The 19,701-nt window shown below is 36.5% G+C and overlaps 1 protein-coding gene and 1 long non-coding RNA gene across 2 annotated transcripts; both read right to left on the bottom strand.

Moving 5' to 3' along the window:
* Window positions 1-3,029: 3,029 nt before the first annotated feature.
* On the bottom strand, window positions 3,030-6,356 carry LOC105446264 (atrophin-1-like). The gene is made up of 3 exons (XM_030988794.1): window positions 6,338-6,356; window positions 3,615-4,799; window positions 3,030-3,067 (listed from the first exon to the last, which is right to left on the bottom strand). Exons 1-3 carry the CDS (start codon window positions 6,354-6,356, stop codon window positions 3,030-3,032), a joined length of 1,242 nt encoding a protein of 413 aa, XP_030844654.1.
* Window positions 6,357-15,131: 8,775 nt separating this feature from the next.
* LOC115925323 lies at window positions 15,132-15,626 on the bottom strand. Its single transcript, XR_004064622.1, has 2 exons — window positions 15,452-15,626; window positions 15,132-15,261 (listed from the first exon to the last, which is right to left on the bottom strand). It is a non-coding gene; the product is annotated as an uncharacterized LOC115925323 (long non-coding RNA).
* Window positions 15,627-19,701: the final 4,075 nt, after the last annotated feature.

Below are 19,701 nucleotides of genomic sequence, written 5' to 3'. Positions count from 1 at the left end.
GATGAATAAAGAAAATGAAATATCATGATTTTCAAGAGGAATGATGCAATCTTCCCAATTCGGGCATGACTCATGGAATATTTTAAGAAGAACTTATTCATCGTGAGATTGCGACATCGCTCCTTCATATTGAAGAGCCTTGCGAAGAAACTATGCTTATAGTCAACGCGAGAGGGCGTCCGTACACATTGTACTTTGATCGGTCCATGTGTCAACGGTAATTATCAGTCAGAAGCCGGGTTTGAGGGGAAACCCCTTCCAACGTGACTTTATCACGTGATCGGCATTTTCCCAGTAACGGTGTGCATTACCCGGTAATCGCATAAAAAGAAATAAAATATTAGCTCGAGACCAACCAAAGTCAATATTTCAAACCATAACCATTGACAAATTGCAAGAGAGAGCTGCATGGGAATTGAAAAACGTGCTACAGCCTTTATCTGTTATATGTTTTGTAAAGAAAGCATTTTGAGAAATCAGAGACGAATGACCGATTTGGGGGTTATCCCTGCACTATGTTGTTCATGTTTTTTGAGAATAATGCCAAGTATTTAATTAGCTATGATAGTTACCTGGATTCAAGAATGTTTTGACGTCAAAAAATAAACTCATGTTGATATTGTATTGGGATAAAATATCTGTAATAATAATAATAATAATAATAATATTCCGCTTTTGGTTTAGCGCTTAATACATCGACGATGCCTCTAAGCGCTTTACGGATATGTTATTATTTATTTTCATTTGTAGTTCAAGAAAATGTATCTATCTATAAATCCATTTTTGTTTATAACTCAAGCTTGTTTAATCCCCCTTGCACGCGATCTCATGTAGTAGTACTTTCCTTTACCTTTCTATCCCATTTTGATCATTTTTTTTTCGATATAATGTTTTCTATTCAATACTGAATACTTACTATTCTATCCTTTCATATTGTAATCAACACCCCCTTTCTGTATTTTTTCTTTTTTCCCCTCCCCCCCCCCCCTCTCTCTCTCTCTCTCTCTAGATATCTATCTTTACCTCCTCTCTCTCTCTACTCTTTCTTCCAGAATTAAGTTCGTTTCTCTGCTCATCCCATCTCATTTAATTTGCACATCATGCTTATTATATATATTTATTAACATTTGGGTTACCCCTCTCTAGAAGGGTTTTAAATCGTGTTTAAATCAATCTCCTTTCCTTTTAAATTCTAATCATCAATTTGTCTTTCACAACCCCTAAATCTCCACCAGTACCACCTCCTCCTCCCCCCCCCCCCCCCCCCCGCCCACCCTGTCCTTTCCTTGTCTCTTCTTTTCTTTGCATTGTCTATGGGGGGTCTTATCCACATTATCTTTCCAGCCTTAATATCTTACCCCCACATCCCAACCCTTTCTCTCTCTCTCTCTCTCTCTCTCTCTCTCTCTCTCTCTCTCTCTCTCTCCGTATCCCTCTTCCTCTCATTATCTCTTTCCTGCTTATTCAGCCCTCCTTTTCATGCGTACCTAATATTCGTGTCCACCTCCTCATCTTCCTTGTATAACCTTCTTTTGTTGTGTGTTTCCCTCCCCCTACCCTCCCCCTCTCTGTCTTAAATGCCTGTCTCTCTCTCCCCCTCCCCCTCTCTGTCTTTATATGCCCCTCTCTCTCTCTCTCTCTCTCTCTAATCACTTCCGTTTCTCCCACTACTTTGTTTCTCCTCAATGGCTCTGGCCACCGCCCCCATCCCCTCAATGTCATTTTCTCTTTCGCCTACAGAGCCTCTTACAACGTTTCCTCATACCAATATAAATACTATTTTCCCAATAGGACCAATAAAATAATACCCCCGCACAAATAGTATAAGCCGTTTCCCTTTCTTCAATTTCCCCCCTTTTTTCGATACAGACAGAACATATCGATCATGAAATGTAGCTGGTATATCGGCTGCCATTATTAGTTAACGATTTGAAGAAGGAAGATAAATCTTACGTAATAAAAAAAAATCGAATAAAACCGTTTTCCTTTTTCTAAGCAGGTGAAGAAAGAAAAAGAATACGTGCGCGGTACCAAACGTTCTGCATATCTCTCTTTTGGACGCGATGCATAAAACTTACCACTTGTGGTAACTTTGCCATTAATATCAAAGGCATTGTTTAAAAATGTTTCCGGTATTACCTATCTGAGATGCATGGCCCTACGTGCGCTCAGTGTCCAATATGGTGTAATAATGAAGCCCTACAACCGGGCGCGTACGCAGGGGGGGGGGGGGGGTGGTTTTGGGGTTAACCCCCCCCCCTCGAGTTTTTTTTTTATGTGTATGTTTTATGTATGTTTTTTTGGAAACCCCCCCCCCCCCCCTTGAAAATCCTGCGTACGCCACTGCCTACAACCATTGCGATAATGAAGTGCTTCAAAAAAGTAAAAACTCGTAAGTGACCGGTTTTACCATACTTTTTTCCCCTAATAGACTATAGCGTTATAAAAAACGTTGGGAAAACGGTTTTTGAAATTTCGAATTTCAATCATAAATATCTTGATAATCAAACATGCATGCGATTGGCTTGTACACGTCATGGGATTAATTTCTTACATAAAGGTATATAATTATGATTGCAGGATAAGCTAAATCCAGGATTTTGTTTAGAATCAGAGGCAAGGTTACATCATACCTTAAACTGCCAAGGCATTATCACTCAACGGTAAACAAAATCAAGGTTTTTACGAAAACTAACATCAATGGAAAATTACCTTCCTTGCTAAGTTTTATGCAACGGGGCCCTGTAAAAGAAAACAAACCTCACATTTTGGACGAAATATCTAGACAACGGAAAATAGGCGTATTTACCAGTCGTTTAAAACAACAAAACTAACTGTTAGAAAGGGAGCGAGAATACTAAGATTGGAAACTTCTCGCATTCGTCATAGTATGAATGATAAGCCGAAATCGGACAATGGTAGCCGGTTGGAACGCGCGTTGTTCCTATTTCACGCTGGAAATAAACAATAAGGAGTTCTTTCGGCTATGAACCCGGAGCCCCTTCCCCAAAACCCGAAGAGGATCCCCTTCAATCGCCTATCACCACACCGGTGACAAGGCAAGAGTCTGATTATGAAGTGAAAAAGAGGGGAATCATTCTTCCGTTCAGCTTAATCCCTCCGCCTTCATCAGCAACATAAAGACGCTGAAGGGTGGCCTAAATAATCTTGGAGACACTGAAAAGCGCCATCTAACATTGAATGACAACAACAATGATAGCCCGCTATTCTTTGGGCGTTGTGTTCCTGTGTTTTCTGAATCTAAACAAGAAGCTCTTTGCTGCTTACTATACTTCAATTATTCTTAGATGAAAACGAGGTGAAGATGCTATGTGATAATTACACGAGAACATTAACAACATCAACGTCAAAAACATGGTGAAGGAGAGCATTTTATGTTACCTCAACACTGTACAACAAAACCAGGCTCACCACCACCATCATCACCACTATGACCTTCAACATCGATACTATGAATGGCAATTACACCATCAACAACCACATTAATACCCCGAGTTACAACACCAACAACACCGGTACCATAGAAGCAACGGTAACCACACGGAAAAACACTGCCACCATCACAACAACAACAGCATGGCTATAGGACTTACCCCTCTGTACGTAAGAGAGTGGTTCCAATCCCTCTGATCCCGCCGAGTCCATAGCTTGGGTGCTTTCAGTGAGTTGGGCTGTGGCTCCACCATGGTTTGAGAATTGATCACCACTCTCTTTTTTCATTACGACTTCGGTGGTGTATGACGGCGCTGAGTAACGTCGCGGCCCCACGGCTGCCGGCTTCACGCTACCGCTCCCTTCACTTAACTGCTGCGAGAGAGGAGCTTTACGAATGGGCGTTTGGGAACGTCGCTGGTGTTCCTGCTGGTGATGGTGTTGCTGTTGCACATACCGTTGATGTTGATGGTGCAGTTGGTGGATAGGGGTGCCCGAGGTCGGGTACGGTTGGTTCGACTGGCGCTGCAGAAGCTGTCGTATGGTGGCGTCGGATTGGACCGCACGGCCATATTGCGACGGCGTCTGCACGCCGAACATCCCGGATAGAGCGGGCATTCCCGTAGGACTCTGAGAGACGCTGCTACAGCGTCTGACAGGTTGGTGCATGAAGAAACCACGGATATGTGGACTCTGTGCTTGCGTTGGATCAGATGTTACCATTGCGGACGCCTGGGATACTGGACTATTGCTTCCTTGAGATGTCGTTGCTGTCTGACTACCACTTTCGTCGACACATAGCTCTGCAGATTGACCTGAGGGATGAACTGATCGATCCTGGCGTTGCGGGTTAAGTTGCTGCAATTGGTGGAGGGGTTGCTGAAAGACGCTTTGTTGCGGTTGCGCGGCTCCGAGTGAAGTAGCACCCGCTTCTTGACTTCGACCGAAGGGATCCTTTCCAAACCCGAGGCGATGTAACCGCTTTGTCACGTAGAGCAGCTGTTGATGGTACATCAACGTGCGTTGTTGTCGAGCGGCGCCCTCTACGGCGGACGAAGCTCCAGAATTAGGGAAGAACCGTTCTGGAGGTACACGCCGCCGTGTGTCCTGCTGCATTGACCGCTGCGGCGCACCATCTTGTAGACTGCCTCCAGATGATAGAGTGGCAGTGGAGGGTGCAGAGGACCCCGTCGAAACGGTCCTAGATTGCTGCGAGACATGAGGTGTAGGAGACAAGTTGTGACCCGGAAACGGGAAAGGAGGGCCAAACCTTGATGTAGGTGACAGATGGCTTGGATAACTTGGTGGCGTTGAAAAGGGACGCCTTAGGTTGCCTTGTTTTGTTTCTGTAAAATTGAGAATAAATCGCAAAAAAATATAAAAGATTAGTGATTCAACAAATAATAGTCATGGCTGCGTTATTTGACCTTGCGAATAATTTCCAGAAAGACTTACTATTATGGGGAAAAAAGTGAATAAAGACTGTTTACTACAAAGATATTTGATTGTATTTCGACGGAAGGCTGTAATATTTGTTGTGAATCCCAATGACTAAAACAGTTGTTATCTGGTGATGCCTCGTACCTGGTTAAGACACACACACAGGAGCAAAGAACAATGCTCGTTATTTAACATAACATTTGGTTTATGTCCATTTTTTCATCCATATTCATAAACACTCATCATGAAGATTTGACGAAAACTATGAATTATAACGTGACAAATATAAGAATTGCAGTATTGAAGAGAGATTTCCAATTGCTAAAGCTGAAGGAATATTATTTATTCGACTTTTTCTTTTCCTTTTCCCCCTCTTTTTGGTGAAAAGCGTGCAGATAGATATATCTTTAAATGCTTTTTATTTTTTAAAGCATCATGTATTAGAAAGTTTCAAGGTAAAGTTATCATATTGTGTTGCAAAAGAAAATAGCTTTGCATCTTTTGTATTGCTCATTTTCCGAAACGCATAACAACGCGTGGTCGAAAAGATCAATATCACTTACGATACTGATAACCCTTTTTAAATAAAAATACGTAAATACGCAAATAATTCCCATTGTTATTCTAGGGGTAGCATTTTCATCATAGTCCCTCAATGCAGAATAGCTTCTTAAAGAGAAGGTTGAGTTCTGGGAAGAGGTGAAAAATAATTTGTGAGCGTTATCATTCTTATTATGCAAGTGTGGAAGAACATTAGAAAAGACATGTTCCCTGAAAAGCATGGTTCTTCAAATGCCTTCATATTCTAAATGTGTCATGTAGCATCGTAAAAATCCAGGATAGGATTTTTACGCCACGTGTTCGTGTAGTCCCATATACATCTTTCTGTGTACAGTGTTTGTAACTTTACAAAGACTTGGCCAAACTTCTCATCATTTTGATGATTCCAGAACCTTGCAATACACACAAATTGTTATATGCTAGATGATCAACCTTTTCTGGTCAATTCCACACCGTTTCTTTCACAATGCAATCGCATGACCAGAACTCAACTTCATCTTTAAAGTAAAGTTTTTTCTTTTTCTTTTCGCTCATTCCTTTCTTGCAACAGACACTGATTGAGGAGGTATACGGGATTTTTTGGCGTGCGATTAATAATAAACCTCCTGATATTCATTAATTGCAAATAATTATTTATTTCTTAATACGCCGTCCATAAAACTACTTTAAGTCTATTAATGAGCTCTCCACGTAAAGCAGGTGATCTCGAACATACTTATAGACCTGGGATTACACGGAAATTATATTGATATTTCTCACGAATGCAACATTAATTTTGTCTATGTCAGGTAACTCGATTGTTGCTAATTCATTCCATTATTCTATAAACATGAAGGGTATTCCTCCGGAGCTCTTAAAAAAGAACAAATTAATTGTTCTCCACCTTGTGCGATCATATCCATATTAATTTATTAATTTTGGATGTGATATATTTCGAAAACGATACTGAAAGATATATCGGATCAGGTGATAAGGAGAGTGCAACCAAAACAAACTTTCTTTCAAAATGGCGATGAAACTAGACCACTACTTTGACCAAATACCGAAAATAATTACTGTGTCATGATTGTCATCCTTTGTTTTTGTTTTCGATGCCTTCTTATAGCTTCTAAGTGACACTGAAGTATAGCTATTGTTGGAGCCGTCGGAAGTGAAAGTAACTGGCATGTGATTTAGATATGGATATGAAACCCTTTACACATCGGCCAAATATCGTGGCGATTTTACTACCATAACCACTACAACTATTAATAATAATACTAATACTATTACTACTACTACTACTATTAGTACTACTACTACTACTACTACTACTAATACTACTACAACTGCTGGTGCTGCTTCAGTATTACTACTACTAAATGCCACTACATACTACGATACCACCACACTATTACTCCTATAATACTACCACTTCTACTAATACCATTACTACTTCTACTACTACTTCTACTACTGCTACTACTACTACTACTACTACTACTTATACTACTACTACTACTACCACCACTACTATTTCTACTACTACTACTACTACTACTACTTCTACTACTAATACTACTACTACTACTACTACTACAACCACCACCACTACTACTACTAACATGACTACTATACTACTACTACTACTACTACTACTACTACTACTACTGCTGCTGCTGCTGCTACTATACTTCTACTGCTACGATCACTACTACTTCTAGTACTACTACTACTACTACTACTACTTTTATACTAGTCTACTACGATACTGCTACTGCTTGCCTTAAAGGGATCCGGTAACTTTGTCTCAGATTCTGAAACAAAATCCTGGATTTAGCTCATCCTACAATTATAATTATAAACCTTTGGTCAATCAGGAACCCCATGACTTTTACACACCAATCGCCTGCCTGATTATCAAGTTATTTATGATTAGAAATCGAAACCAAATTTTGCGTTTTCCTAACGGTTTTCATGACACTACAGTCTATTGGGAAAAAAGGAGTATGGTAAAACCGGTCATTCAAACATTTTTACTTTTTTGAGGCATTTCTTGATCATTTTGAAGAGTAATTTTTGTTTAGGGCTTCAATATTACACCATATGACAGACATTGATAACACGTATGGCCGTGCATCTCAGATTTAACATTGTGAAACGATGCCTTTAACTACTACTACTACTTTTACTACTATTACATATGTAATAGTACCTGTGCAGATAAGATTACGTATACAATATATTATTTATACATGATTTTATGTCTGTGCATACGCGTAGGAGAAACATTTTCTTTGTATAAGACTCGAAGGAGGTCTTTCCGTGAGAATGATCTTCAACCCGGCCCACGCCCATGAAATTGAAAATTGCTGGTGAACATCATCATCATCTCCTCCTTTTAAATTCGGTTATAAAAATAAGGTATATGTAATCATGCTAAGATGTAGATTACATTGTACATTGTCTCTGATATGTTTCCGGTGCGTTCTAAAATACTACAAAATTAGGTTCTATATACATGCATACCGTTTGCATTTAGATATTAAGAAACGTGTGCTTGCTCTAATTCATGTTTAGGATGTTAACGAAATCTTGATATCAATTTCCTGCATTTTTTTCTTAATAATTCATTTACTTCATAATATAATTTTGTATCCGAAAATCTCATGTCAGAGCAGCAAGGTGCCTAAGTATATTATTGTCAAAGATTCCCTGGTGAATTTTGATGTCGAAATAACGTTATAAAGAAATAAAGTACTTTAGAAGATTACAACGGGATGGTTTCGGGTAGCGAAATGACCATCTCTCATTCCTAAATCTTATGCGGTGTCTTTTGATGTCGAAATAACATTTTTACCTTAGTGAAGTGTATTTTTTTTTCTCACTCGCTTTGGTTTCTCGCAAATAGGAAAAAGCGATAGAGAAAGGGAATAGAAATGCGAAAAGACAAACAGACAAATATTATCTAATTTTAGTGTACGGTCGTATTTTTGTCCTAATTCATTACTATTTTTCAAGCTAGCTGCAGCTCATAGTTTACTTCCGCGAGGCAGACTTGACACAATTATTAAGACGTGTCACGAGCCGATATGAAACCAAGATATCGAAATTACAGCTCCAGGACCAACCGACTCTCGAAAGACATTTGTCATTCTAGCCAAAGCAGAAGGTCAACGTGTTTCGATTAGTGTCAACACGACCAGTCAGAGACTAAAAATAGATTCGAAACTAGCAACCAGACCTTGACTTCCTAACGAAATGAAACAAGTACTTGTGTTTCGAACTTATATAAAAAAAAAATTAACAGATGGAGAGTGATCTTTAAAGGTATTAGGTCACTTTGCCTCTGATTCTAAACAAAATCCTAGATTTAGCTCATGCTGCAATCATTATTATAAACTTTAGGTCAAAAATGAATTCCATGACTTTTACAGACCGATCGCCTGTCTGATTATCAAGAAATTCATGATTGGAATTCCAAATATCAGAAACCGTTTTCACAACGGTTTTTTTAAAACACTACAGCCTAATGGGGAAATGAGTATGGTAAAACCGGTCACTCAAAGATTTTTACTTTTTGAAGCGCTTTTTAGGGCTTCAAATTAGGACCTACACCATATCACAGACACTAATAACACGTAGGGCCATGCATCTCAGATCTGTAAAACTGGAAACATTGTTAAACAATGCCTTTAAAGAAAATACGGATTGGAAAATCTAAGGGGCAAGATAAATTTCTTCTTCGCTTAATTTTAGGTATTCTTTAGCCTCATTCTGATATGACGAGATAAAACCCGCAGCCTTTTTGTTTTAATCTCATCTTTTGTTCATTTCATGTTGATAATTCCCTTAAAAAATTTAAAAGGCACATAAAATATAATTATGATGACGTATAATGGAATACGCTTCATATTTCTGCATCTAAACACAGAGCTCAGTGAATACACACAAATGCTTTCTTGCGCGCAGTTGCCTATCATTTTGTATCCGTTCAAAAAAATAAACCGCGGCGGTAATTTTTTTTTTACAGCGGTTGACCGCGTCGTATCTGAACAAGCTTTTACACGGCTTATGTGGATAGTGCATAGAGCACCGAAAAAATTGCTCTAGATGACCTGCTTTCTTCTAGAAATCATGTGTTTCGTGTAGATATGTTTACGATTTATCTTTTTTGGCGTCAATATAATTATTTTCAACGTTACCGCACAGGTTTACTCAAATTATCAATATCCCTCGGATGAAATTATCCCCGGATTTAAAATACGCAGTTATGGTTCTTAATAGACTCCAATTAAGGGAAAGTAGATAGGTAAATACAACGGATTAAAAAATGTGTATATATGGATAGTCTATGTTGTACGTTGTCCGCATTCCTAATCAATGAGGTTGGCTAACCATACTCCTTGGATTTACGTGATGAAGAAATTTATACTTGGCACACTCCATAAATGCGTTGACATAACTTATGTTTTTTAGAATACCGGTTGATGTCGAGTCGGCTTGTTGTTCATTTTAATCTCACGAATAGCCAGTTTGAACCACATTTGTTGTGGAAAACAAAAAGCAAATTTTTCAGTCTCGCCTTCCCCTCCCACGTGTGTATCTAGCTATTGTGAAACGAAAATGGTAAAAATGGGGATTTCGAATAATCTCTATTTAGCGTTCACTTTCAGTTTTCAGCTTTAACGTGTTTCACAAGTACATTGTAATGCACAGATATTACGCAATACAAATGAATACTCGTAAAAATAAAAATGTGAGTTTAAAACTAGCTATTCATTTCTAGATTACTATACAGTGAACCAACTTATTACAAACAAGGAATCGTAACAATTATGATAGTACTTTTCGCGACACATGTTCACATTCAAATAGTAATAATCTACGAAATTATGTACTATTTCGGGCAATGGTGCAATGTATAAAGACATCCATTTTGTTTCAGTTAACATGGTAAACATGTTATTTTAGTCGGACAGGATCAACTGTTTACAGTTTTATTTTTCTAAGTATTTTTAACGCATGTGGAATTTCCCATAAGGGTTGTGGGAAAAAATCTCAGTTGTGAGGCTATTTTGAATTCTATGGATTCTATGGAAGCTAATATTGTTACAATAATAAAAATGTGTTTTGATAGAAACTGTAGTAGGTCCTATTGTTATAAGTTATTCTCAGTATTTTGTATAAATTTGTGATCTTCTTCGGATGCCAACTGTGTTTGTTTGTTTTTGACTCTGATTATATCCTTTGACATGTTTGTTTTTAAAGTACCACAACAAGAATAGTTCTGAAAAATATTGGGTATTGTAAACCATAAGCATGATTATTCTGGCAATTTACCCGGCTCAAGCTGCGTTTAGACAGCCAAAAATAACGGGATGCAAAAGAAGAAAACAAATGTTTTAAGTCAGTATACAATGAGATTAGGAACTAAATCCATTCAGTATTTTCTGGGCAAAATTCCGCCTTTAAAACTCACGAATAAAATGTCAAAATTGTACATCTATAACATCAGAGCACTAATCAAATAATACATCAAGCATGACGAAGACACATACCGCTTCGGGGAAGTTGTCCCTCTATAAAAAGGAACACATGACTGTACAAAGTGATTTGTCATTAACTTTGAAAACTTCAAACACGTGTTAATTGCCGCCATTTGACTCTTAAGTGTCTTCTTAGCTTAAATTACAATGTCCCCGTCGTATATATAGACATGTATAAAAACACGTGCCATATTAACCGTCAAAAGTCCCGCTTATTCCTTCTGAGAGTTGAATAAAAGTTGACTGAAACTTCATCAAAAACCACAACCTACAAACGACCCTAGATCAACGAGCGGCCTTAGAAGCTGAAGCAATAGATAGACTACAACCGAATGCGACTGAGGACGGATTTCGAAAGAGAGAGGGAGAGCGAGTTGTTTCAGTTTTGAAAGGATCTTAACATAGCAGAAATCTGGTTTGAATGGGTTTTCCAAAACATTACATGACTTTCGAACTAGTCAATTAGCAATAATATTGTTCTGCCAAAACCTCTACGATTTCCTACGTCAATAAAATAGCAAGTTGTTTCAGTTTTATAAGGGTCTTAACATAGCACAAATCTTGTTTGAATGTGTTTCCAAAACATTACATAATAATAATAATAATAATAATATTCAGCTTTTATATAGCGCAAATCACAATAAGTCTCTAAGTGCTTCCAAACTTGGATATTATTACCCCGGCTTTAGCTGTGCTGCCATTATAGCGCTCTAGCATAATGGCTTTCGAACTATGTAATTAGCAATAATATTGTTCTGCCAAAACCTCTACGATTTCCTACGTCAATAAAATAGCAAGTTGTTTCAGTTTTATAAGGGTCTTAACATAGCAGAAATCTGGTTTGAATGGGTTTTCCAAAACAATAAATGACTTTCGAACTAGTCAATTAGCAATAATATTGTTCTGCTAAAACCTCTACGTTTTCCTACGTTAATAAAATAATTTCACTATGAAAGCTGTACAAAATTATTATATGTTTTCACTACAAGTTGTAGGTTTATATCAACCATGAAATTATTATCATCGGTTCATACTTTTTTTGTGTAAGTTTACCCCATTCGTTCATCTACTTGAATTGCGCGTACATGTGCTTAACCTCTGTGGATTTTGTCTATTCAAAATGTATCTTTCTTTTTTTTAGCCGCAATATCAAAGTGTGCTCAATGAAACTGAAAAACATTTTACCAAACCAAACTTATATCTAGGATTTTTCAAAAGGAGTTAAGTCAAGCGATTATCTGCCATAATCCAAGCAAAAATATGAAAACAGAAGAGAAAAAAAAAATGTCTACAATTGTTTTCTCAATCGCTCTAATACTTGCTCTCTCTTTCTCTCTCTCTCTCTTTCTCTCTCTCTCACACACACACACACACACATCCACGCACAATCAAGCAATTCACAAGACTATATATGACGGGACATCACTCTCCATCTCTTTTCAATTCAAATTGTTTTATCCAAATTTCCCTCATTTTTCACTTCTCTATTTCTCTCCAATATTATATTATACTCTTATTCCTCTTCTCTTTATTGACCATCTCTCCCTCTCTCTCTCTCTCTCTCTCTCTGTCTCCCTCGTTCATACACACTCACATCAACATGTACGCACACGCACACCCGTGGTGGTAAATTTTCTTCCCTTTTCTCTTTTCGCAAATTTCCTTCCGTCTCTCTATTTAGCCTGATGTTACCTGGCTGTATAAATATATCTATTTCTCTTCCTCTCTTTTCAAACGTCAATGTCAGATATTAAAAAAAATGTAACAATTTCATCCGTTTATTTATGTATTCATATTCCGCCATCTCGTCCATGCGTCTGTTTAAAGCGTCGTCCAGAATTACATTCACACAACTATTGCTCTATGATCATGACTGTATTGTTGACGTATGCAAATAGCGACCTTTGAACTTTAACCTTTTGTATTTACTTCTACTTCCTGTGTCTAGCAGACATAAATGTTGATCATGTAGTCAAGTAAACGATACTCATGGAAGCGCGGTTATGTGTGTTTGAGTCCGTGATTTCAGTAACGTAACTGGCCAGTGAACTCAGCGGATTTTCATCCAAAAGAGTGGTAGGAAGAACAAATTGTGCACGGCCATGAGGTTTCATTTTGACCAATTAAATTTACTACATTCTAGAACCAGTTTCATAATACACACTAAATAATGCCGATGACAATTAACGTCTAGGGAATTATTGAAAATTTTTAAAAATGCTTTGTCGTTAGCTTTCAAAACTCGCTTCTCTAATTATGTTTAAAATACGATACAATTCTGTTGAAGAAAAAGAAAGTTTGGACAATTACATTTAAACCCATTTAATCGATGATATCATTTCATTATTGTGTGACACTAATTAATATGCATTGTATCACAACCTCGAACTATATTTTATAAATGTAAATTATTGTATTATATGCTGTAATAAGTGTCGTAATATGACCTACTATGAGACCGGAATGGTACCATGGTATAAGTTACTAAATAATGTACGTGACAATTTCTTTTAAAATGAAGACTTTGAAAACACACTTGTGCACACCATATCAATGACAGGATTGATCCGAAATTATTATATTTTTTTTTCAACCGAGAAATTTATACTCAACGCGCCCACCACTTTATTATGTCCTGTGGTAGAACATAAATCTTCATTTGCTACCCTCCATCCAGGTTTAGTAAAACGGTAGGTAGTCATTGACTGCTTAGAACGGTTAGGATTAAGTAAGGGTAATAGAAGTACTCCGTAGGGGCCGTGAGCATTCCCTGTGATGGATGTAGCTGTTAATCAATAACATTTTATTTTACCACAGTAGGTTTTTTTTTTTATTCCTTCTTTTGTTGAGGGTTGGTTTATCTTTATTTTTGTATTTATTGTGGTATTAAAAAATACGTTGTACATGGCAGCGGCTGAATTGAGTGCAATTTACATAAGTAATAACACAAGGATACTGCACAAAATACAATAGTATTAAAAGGTCATTAAAAATAGTACATTCATAACAAAACAGTAGGTACACATTAGATCAAAGAATAATGGTGGTGGGATAACGGAAGTGGGTAATGGATGTGAAAAAATAAAGGTTTTATGATATCTAATTCATAGTAAAAATGTATTGTTGAATAAATTATGATCAGTGCTAAAAGTATTGAGGGGTGGAAATGTCGTGTCGCATGTCCACGAGGCATAAGCAGTTATCATGATCATTAATCCGGTTCTCTGCTGAAAGAATTTGATTAGCTATCAATGTCAATAGACCGTGGTTTCAAAATTGCGAAACGGTCAGCTTATTGCACAATATAAGGGGGATCATTCCTATTTATATTTAGAACCTTTGTGGTCTTATTTGTCAAGTGATATTTGAACAATAGTCCCATGCAAATGTCTCAAAATAATAGATGTCATTTCTGAAGTGCCCAGCACAACGTTGTGTAAACGTGAAACATAATATTATGCCCCTAGTTTGACGAATGTTCAACCGCTGATTTTGACAATGTGCTACTATACGTTTTATTATAATGCTGACCACTAATACCAATTACCATATACAGTCGTTACCGCTGATTTCATGTTTATGGTTCTTTTTTTACTCTTCTTCTTCTTTCTTCTTCTTTCTTCTTCTGCTTCTTCTTCTTCTGTTTTCTTCTTCTTCTTCTTCTTCTTCTGTTTTCTTCTTCTTCTTCCTCTTCTTTTTCTCCTCCTTCTTCTTCTTTATCGTCTTCTTCTATTTCCGTTTCTCCCTCTACTTTTTCTGTTTCTACTTCTTGTCCGTTTTCCTCCCCCTCTCTTATTCGTGTCCTTCTACTTCTTCTCCTACTTCTTCATCTTCTTCTTTTTCTCCTCCTTCTCCTTCTTCATCGTCTTCTCCTATTTCTTCTTCTCCCTCTACTTGTTTCTGCTTCTTGTCCGTTTTCCTCCCCCTCTCTTATTCGTGTCCTTCTACTTCTTCTCCTACTTCTTCGTCTTCTTCCTTTTCTCCTCCTTCTTCTTCTTCATCGTCTTCTCCTATTTCTATTTCTTCCTCTACTTGTTTCTGCTTCTTGTCCGTCTTCCTCCCCCTCTCTTATTTTTGCACTTCTTCTTCTTCTTCTCCTACTTCTTCATCTACGTCTTCGTCTTCCTCCTAGCAAGTAATCAGACTAAGTTTTTTTTCTTGTATTTCATGAACCGAATGTAAACTGTTACAGGTAAACCTTACATAAATGTTTTAAGTCATTCTTTGATTTATATGTGATGCCTTATCGGTACAGCAGAACGTAATTAGTATTTTAAAGCTTATCTGCCATAGTTTACAGGAGGGATTAGAGCGCCCTGCAAGGTCACTGGACAGGTGGTTATCTCATCAACTCAGCTCTCAGTTAACATAAGAAAAAGAGGATCATGGGGGACCAATGGTCACCGATTAGGCATTGTTTGTTGTAAGAGGGCGCAAGTAGCTACAGGTAGTGCAGTGGGCCTTTAAACAGAGTTATATATGGTACATAATTTGTGATCACGATGGTAACTAAAATGTTCCTCTATTTTACCACAACTTATTTCACAACTACCCGAATGCTTTTATAATCATATGATTATACATTTATTTAAGGTAATTGATTTACGCGTACGGATGTTGACAATAAACTTGCATGACATTTTGTTTTCATCGCAGCAGGACATATGGGATGTAAATAAAGTATGACCATACATACTATTAACGATAAACTGATAAACGTAAATTTAGCTATACAGATGTCCCAATTATTCAATCGAAGAATAAACAACATCAGGCTATTTTTTGTATCGAAGTAGAGGGAGCTTGGCATAAAGTAGAATTCTCTACATTTTTTTTATATATGTTTTTTTTTTTTTTTTTTTTTTTGGGGGGGGTCAAAACTGTAAGAAATAAATGCTATTAATTTTTACAGATATATATTTACAATACAATTCCATCCTAGGTTGAGAAGGGATGTGAACGCGTCAAAACATATAGGCTTCTATTCAAAATACCTTTTTATTTACACTTGTTATGATAAATGATATCATAGAAAGATACCCATTTCTTTCACATTTTCGGGGAGGTTATCTTACAAATTTTGGAAAATGTAACGCTTTTATTGCATTAAAAAATTCCTGATTGTGTTTGTTGTTGTTGGAATACTTGATGCTCTCTATAATACACGAAGTGTAATAATAATTGTTCAAAGACCGAACAAAACAGTTAAAGACCATTTCCAGTCTACCTACGCATTACCATGGTAACCAAATTTTGTGGAAAAATGGATAAAAGTAAATTCAACGCAAAAACCAGAAAAAAAACATGTCTAGAACAAATTTTATTGAAAACAGGATGTCTTTTATTTGACCATTTGACCAAATTTCGTAAAGTGTTTTCTTGAAATGTTTGATTTATTCTGTCCATCTTGTTTTGTGTATTATTTTTGGAACTTCCCCACCTTAATGTGTTTCTAAGAACATTTTCCTGTTACTCTTAACTCTCTAATTGCTAAGGTATCCCTATGTCTTTCTTGAAGTATAAGTACAAATCTGATACAGTAATCTGAAATAGAGCTGGGTCCTATTTCACAATTCTTGTCATCAGTGACAAATAACAGCTTTTGTTATAAGCTAGTGAAATCCTTGCTTCTGATTGGTTATCAGCAGATTTGTCACTGATTTTTGTTATTTGTCATTGAAAAAGGCTTTGTGAAACGGGGCCTTGGAACATTTTGAACCGAGAATCCTTTCAGTATACGACTTATATTTCATTGATAAACATATCTTTAGGAGTTATTCTGACTTCTACACACAAGAAAACTAAATTTACGATGTTAAAACAGTGTAATATGTCATTAATCAACAATAGATCTAGAATTAAGGGATCTATACTGCAATAAATCGAAGACATCCTTGGCCGGGCGGTTTTACCTAATTTTAATTAGGTTAAATTATTCCTAACAACGGAAAGCAAGATATTATGAGAAATGAGCAGATAGTATTGCTTTTCGGTTGGTGTCATCTGTTTTCTAAGAATGTGTCCATATTATTTTATTCACAAATTTTTCTCTCGAGAGAAACCTTTTTCACTCGTTTTGTTTTCCTTCTTCTTCTTCTCCTTCTTCTTCTTCTTCTTCTTCTTCATCTTCTTCTTCATCTTCTTCTTCTTACTCTTCTCTTTCTTTTACTTTTTCTTACTCTTATGTTTTGTGTTCCTCTTTTTTGTCTATTTATATTCCTTTTTCTTCTTCTTCTCCTTTTACATCTTCTTCTCCTTTTTCTCCTCCTTTTTTTTCTTCTTCCTCTTCTTCTCCTTCTTCTACCATCAATTTTGGAGGGATTTAAAGATTTTTAACCGGATGACTCCCACCGATATTAAATAGTATACCCAAGGAAACTGGAAGCCAACAACATGTATTGCAACACTCCACGATGAATTTGCATCATCAACAATTAATTGGAGCAAATTAATCTGGAACTTTCTGTCGGGCTCATGGATAAATAAAGAAACACGGCCGCGCCCCTGTTTACCAACTGAACATGTTCAACGCGGATTTGAAAACGTATCATGTATAAAATGGGCGGCATACAAGATCATGCTAAAACTATCAGACGCCATTGCGCTTGCATGGCGAAAATACGTTGTCAAAGTATACACTATAATGTCCAACAAGCATCCGGTTTTAAAACGAATATACCTTAATCAATAAAATAACATAAATAAATGAGTTGTCAGTATCTTTAAATAGATCGGTTGTTGCAATATGTCAACACTTAAGCCTAAAACGGACATACATGTATACATTAATCGACAAAGATGACAATCCAAAAGCATATTTGCAGAGCACCTGTAGTAGTCCCAGCCGTTGCATTTCTTGTCGTGCGACACAGCTAGGATTCGCTCCGAGTCCAAATTTGCATACGGGTACTCATGTGGAAAGTTGAAAGGTCACGATCATAGCAAATGATAAACAATGGAGCCAGAAGGGTGCCGACTCATTTTCTTTATACACAAATAATAACGCCCTTCTCTCTCCAAACAGCCAAGTGTTAAATCAAATGATTAAACTCACCGCATTCTTCCGGGTATTTTTTCAATACCATCTGCCTTAAACAGGAAATTTGTAGCATAATTGTTTTCCTCTCTATGTTTAGACAAGATTAAGAAAATAAGATAAAGGAACCTTGCTTTGTTTTTCTTCAAAGCATATGTATATCTCCATAATTATGTAGACGGCGTATTGGTAGTTTTCCTGCAGTACACATCCTCATGCAAATGTAAATTTTCATGCATGCATTTTTCTTTCTTTCGGATAGATAAACATGACAGTACTGATCTTCACACCTTTTTCAAGTGTTTTTATAAAATATTACGGAGATAGTTGAAAGAGAACTAAAACTATAGATATGACATTCTGTATGTCTATCCCTCCTTTTTCTTTTTTTTTTTATTGACGGGAAATGGGATATTGATCAACTTTTCATTAAATATCAGCCATAAGCCAGGTGACAGAAAATTCGAATTCATTGATTTATTACTTGTCTTTTAGTATAATCTTAATCCATGTTCGTTCTTCTTTTGTATGTTTGTTTGCTTTGTTATTATGATGAAAAAAAGTAATGATGAAAATAGAAGGTTAATGCTAAAAATCCAACCTTATCTTCTTCATCATTTTTGCCTCATCATACCATATCATATATATTTACATGTATTTATACAAGAAATAAAAAATTGCACTAATACAAATAATAAAATGCCCTAATGACCTAGCGCATTTATTACTTGACAAAGCCCCGATGGCAAAAATGTGCGGTAAAACAATTTGTTCGTTTACGGAGCATCATTATTTCTTGTTATTTTGTTTATTTTTTCGAACTCCGAGCAGAAATCTAGACTTTCTTCTACGTATATCGAGTTATAAACATGTGTGCGTATGTGTGTGCGTGCGTGTGTCTTTTTTCTTTTAATAAGTGAATAACGTACACTTGACTTGTAAATTATGTTCATGTACTTTAAGTTTACTTCGTTGCTAAGTTATATATACTGTAAATGATTTCTTGTTTAATTATGTTTACGTATTACCAATTAATATTAATATTGAAAACTTTTTTTTTAAAATTCAATTCAATGTTTTTGTTTGTACTACACATTTGGAGGAATAAAACAAAATTACTATTAAAAAAAAATTAAAAATGTGTGTGTGTGTGTGTGTGTGTGTGTGTGTATGTGTATTTATAACTGCAAAACCGTGCGTCAATTTACATCTCGTGATGCACGAGCTTGTGACAGAGGAAGGTTGATTTAAAATTATTATCGTTTTTGAAGCACATTTTTCCCCCAGGAAAGCTTGAAAAACGAACGACCATCATTATTCCCGATATAGATTCTTGGAAAATGAGTAAATATAGAATATGGGATATTTCAAACACTCCAAAATGAAAGGAGAAGTGAAGGAATATTTCATGATAATTATGATGATAGAATGCAAATGCCATTAATAACTACTTTTAGTGCCAATGAAATGGAGGTGAGTTTGATTATTGTTATGCTTGAAAGGATAAATACCTCTTATCAACCATAACCACGTGTCCCTCGCTCCAGTTATTTCTCTTTTTCTACTTTCCTTACTTTTCCTCGAAATCCCTTGAATCATGTTTTTCCTTTTCCCTTTCCACATTTCTGAAATATCTTTCTTTGATGTGACATGTTTTCTATTGTCAATTTCGTGAGTGAGTTA

The sequence above is a fragment of the Strongylocentrotus purpuratus genome, unplaced genomic scaffold (genome assembly GCF_000002235.5).
Source record: "Strongylocentrotus purpuratus isolate Spur 01 unplaced genomic scaffold, Spur_5.0 spur5_scaffold_18, whole genome shotgun sequence".
Taxonomy (NCBI): Eukaryota; Metazoa; Echinodermata; class Echinoidea; order Camarodonta; family Strongylocentrotidae; genus Strongylocentrotus; species Strongylocentrotus purpuratus.
This window is presented reverse-complemented; position numbering and strand designations above follow the sequence as displayed.